Genomic DNA, 3,693 nt, shown 5'->3' on the forward strand with positions numbered 1-3,693 from the left:
GCATGGGGTGAATATATAATACACTTTTTTAGACGATGAAACAATAATTGCTGATCTTAATTCAAACGTTTCTGGACGTTCAATAGAACGAAAATTAAAAACAGTTATTTTAGATGACACAGCTAACGTGTAGGATCGGAATATTTCGAGCCATGCCTGAATGCACCTCTGCCCAGCGTTTGCTCGCGCCAGAAAGACATTTAAACCGCCGCTGTGTCTCCGCCCCCTCAGAAAATTATAAATATTGGAAGCTCCTTTCTTCCTTTCACTACAACCTTCAACAACCGATTCTTCAGTGTCGGAAAAAAGCAGGGGAAAAATCCTACAAAAATGGTGAGTACTGACGAACAAAACAATTATATAAATAATAAAACTACCGGTAATTAGATTTTTTGCAGTTAAAATCCCGTTTATGTGCCTAAATTGAGGTGGCTTTAGTCCAAACAGTTGGCGCAGTTCAAATCATAACGGTTGAAATTGGCGGTTAAAACGTAACTTCCATCGCTTTAAACTACAGTCAAAGATACTGTATCGACATCTGGGCAATTTCTTTTCTCCAGTTTAATAGGAATGAAAGCATACAGTATAAAACGGTATGCGAAAAACTGTTTTCCCATCTTTGTGGGTTTGGAAGACATTACTGTAAGCCGGCGAGCTAGAGGACTCCATCAGATAACGAGTCGGTCCAGGAACGTTACAGAAAGGCAGGGCTTTGCAGTAGGGAGGAGAGATGTTGCTCGTTTTGGGAGGCCGGACAGGAACACGTGACTCAGCACAAAGTCACTAGGGTTAGGGTTTATAACCTGTCAGCGCCCAAAACACCATTTTAAAAGGGAATGATTTTTAGGGAAATATTGTCCAATAAATCGACCATATTGTAATGTACCCCTCCCTCCCAACCTTTTTTAATGTATCCCTGTGACTGTATATCTAATAGTGTGTAGATAGTGTTGGTAATTGGTTAATTTAATTGCGACAAATCACAATTTTAGAGTTGAATCCAGTTGTGTTTTATTTGTCAAATTGACACATGGAAACGGTTTGTATTAACATACGTTGTAGTACTTGTATAAGGAGGTCAGTGATTGCACTGTATAAACTGACATGGAATGTATCTGTTCAAATTCAAAAATGTAATCTGCTCTTTAATAAAATAACTGTTTGTCTCTCCTCCACAGCGTGAGTGTATTTCTATGCATGTCGGCCAGGCCGGAGTCCAGATGGGCAATGCCTGCTGGGAGCTCTACTGCCTGGAGCACGGCATCCAGCCTGACGGTCAGATGCCGAGTAACAAGACCATCAGAGGAGGAGACGACTCCTTCAACACCTTCTTCAGCGAGACTGGAGCCGGCAAACACGTCCCCAGAACCGTCTTTGTGGACCTGGAGCCCACTGTCATCGGTAAGGATACACATATTTTTATTTAAACGTGTAATAATATTTTTGAAGAAGACGGGTAGGACAGACGGATAAATAGATGCTTATTGAACCCAAATTGGGAAATTATTTTGTTGCCGCAGCAGTGTGTTCAGGCATTGAAATATATAAATAATAAAATAAAATCAATAAACAGCTCATATAATATCTACAGTAGAATAGACGTGTATCTAAAATATTCTGGATTATTCTGGTTCAATACCCATGACTGTACCCGTGTTGTTTCTCAGATGAAGTCCGTACAGGAACCTACCGCCAGCTCTTCCACCCCGAGCAGCTGATCACCGGAAAGGAGGACGCAGCCAACAACTACGCCCGCGGTCACTACACCGTCGGCAAGGAGATCATCGACCTGGTTCTTGACAGGACTCGCAAACTGGTGAGCTCTTCATCTCATTTACATGTTGCAAGTGAAGCCTTTAAAATAAAAAAATATTTCGATTGATGGCAAAACATTTAAAACCATTATCTCTTATTTCCAGGCTGACCAGTGCACAGCGCTCCACGGTTTCCTGATCTTCCACTCCTTTGGAGGAGGAACCGGCTCTGGCTTCACCTCCCTGCTGATGGAGCGTCTCTCTGTTGACTACGGCAAGAAGTCCAAGCTTGAGTTTGCGGTTTACCCCGCCCCCCAGGTGTCCACCGCTGTGGTGGAGCCCTACAACTCCATCCTGACCACCCACACCACCCTGGAGCACTCCGACTGTGCCTTTATGGTGGACAATGAGGCCATCTACGACATCTGCCGCAGGAACCTGGACATCGAGCGCCCCACCTACACCAACCTCAACAGGCTGATTGCACAGATCGTCTCCTCCATCACCGCCTCCCTGCGCTTCGATGGTGCCTTGAATGTGGATCTGACTGAGTTCCAGACCAACTTGGTGCCCTACCCTCGTATCCACTTCCCTCTGGCCACCTACGCCCCAGTTATCTCCGCAGAGAAGGCCTACCACGAGCAGCTGTCGGTCACTGACATCACCAACGCCTGTTTCGAGCCGGCCAACCAGATGGTGAAATGCGACCCCCGCCACGGCAAGTACATGGCCTGCTGCCTCCTGTACCGTGGTGATGTGGTGCCCAAAGATGTCAACTCTGCCATCGCCACCATCAAAACCAAGCGCTCCATCCAGTTTGTGGACTGGTGTCCCACTGGCTTCAAGGTGGGCATCAACTACCAGCCCCCCACCGTGGTTCCTGGAGGAGACCTGGCCAAGGTGCAGAGGGCCGTGTGCATGCTGAGCAACACCACCGCCATCGCAGAGGCCTGGGCTCGCCTGGACCACAAGTTCGACCTGATGTACGCCAAGAGGGCCTTCGTCCACTGGTACGTTGGAGAGGGGATGGAGGAGGGAGAGTTCTCTGAGGCCAGAGAGGATATGGCCGCCCTGGAGAAGGATTATGAGGAGGTGGGCACCGACAGCGTGGGGGACGAAGGAGAAGAAGGGGAGGAGTACTAAGCCACTGAAACATCTGTGGTGAAGACTCTGACCCTCCAGAGCCTGGACGACCATCTCTTTAGCTTGGCTTCAGTTATTTTGGCGCGTGACTCAAGATTTTAAACTCTTAACGATGAAGGACACCGTAATGTTTAAAAAAAAAAAAAAAACAGGGTTCAGCTGTTGCATCTGGTGACTTAAAACAAATGTTAATCTTTCTATTTTCTTTTGAGTCATTCCAAATGTTGGTTAACTGCATTGTTCTGACAGGCATTGATGATGGGATGCCAGGCCGGGGGAGGCAACCTGTACACTGACTAAACCATTTCAATAAAGTGCACTTGTGTTCCGACATGACATCTGCCTCTTCCATTAAATGACTTTATATCAAGGTGAATGTGACTTCCCTATCTGGTACAGAAAATAACACATGATCATTTCAATATATTTTTCAATGATGATGAGAAAAATGTTTTTAAAAAGGACCATTCAATCGAATTTTCAAATGTTATGGCTTGTGAGATCCGAGTCAAAATAATTACAATTACTGAGTTAAACCTCAACTAAACAGACACACATCTGCTTTAAGGAAGTTAGTGCATACTCATGCCTAAAATTAAATGTTCCTATATGACACAATGCAAATGTACTTGCTATTCGCTTTGTCATTACTAATTTCATGAAATATAATTTGACTATAAATAAAATACAGACAGCCGAGATAAATACTCTTAAAGTTTGTGGCTCGTGCTTTTAGTGCACATGTTTAAACTAAAATAGCTATTTATCTGCTTGCTTTGATCAGTATCTCCTTCAG

At 44.8% G+C, this 3,693-nt stretch overlaps 1 protein-coding gene across 1 annotated transcript; it reads left to right on the forward strand.

Moving 5' to 3' along the window:
* Positions 1–228: 228 nt before the first annotated feature.
* LOC117472174 (tubulin alpha chain-like) lies at positions 229–3,233 on the forward strand. Its single transcript, XM_034117333.1, has 4 exons — positions 229–333; positions 1,179–1,401; positions 1,668–1,816; positions 1,920–3,233. Exons 1-4 carry the CDS (start codon positions 331–333, stop codon positions 2,895–2,897), a joined length of 1,353 nt encoding a protein of 450 aa, XP_033973224.1. The 5' UTR covers positions 229–330; the 3' UTR covers positions 2,898–3,233.
* The last annotated feature ends 460 nt before the right edge of the window (positions 3,234–3,693 follow it).

Source organism: Trematomus bernacchii, unplaced genomic scaffold (genome assembly GCF_902827165.1).
Source record: "Trematomus bernacchii unplaced genomic scaffold, fTreBer1.1, whole genome shotgun sequence".
Taxonomy (NCBI): Eukaryota; Metazoa; Chordata; class Actinopteri; order Perciformes; family Nototheniidae; genus Trematomus; species Trematomus bernacchii.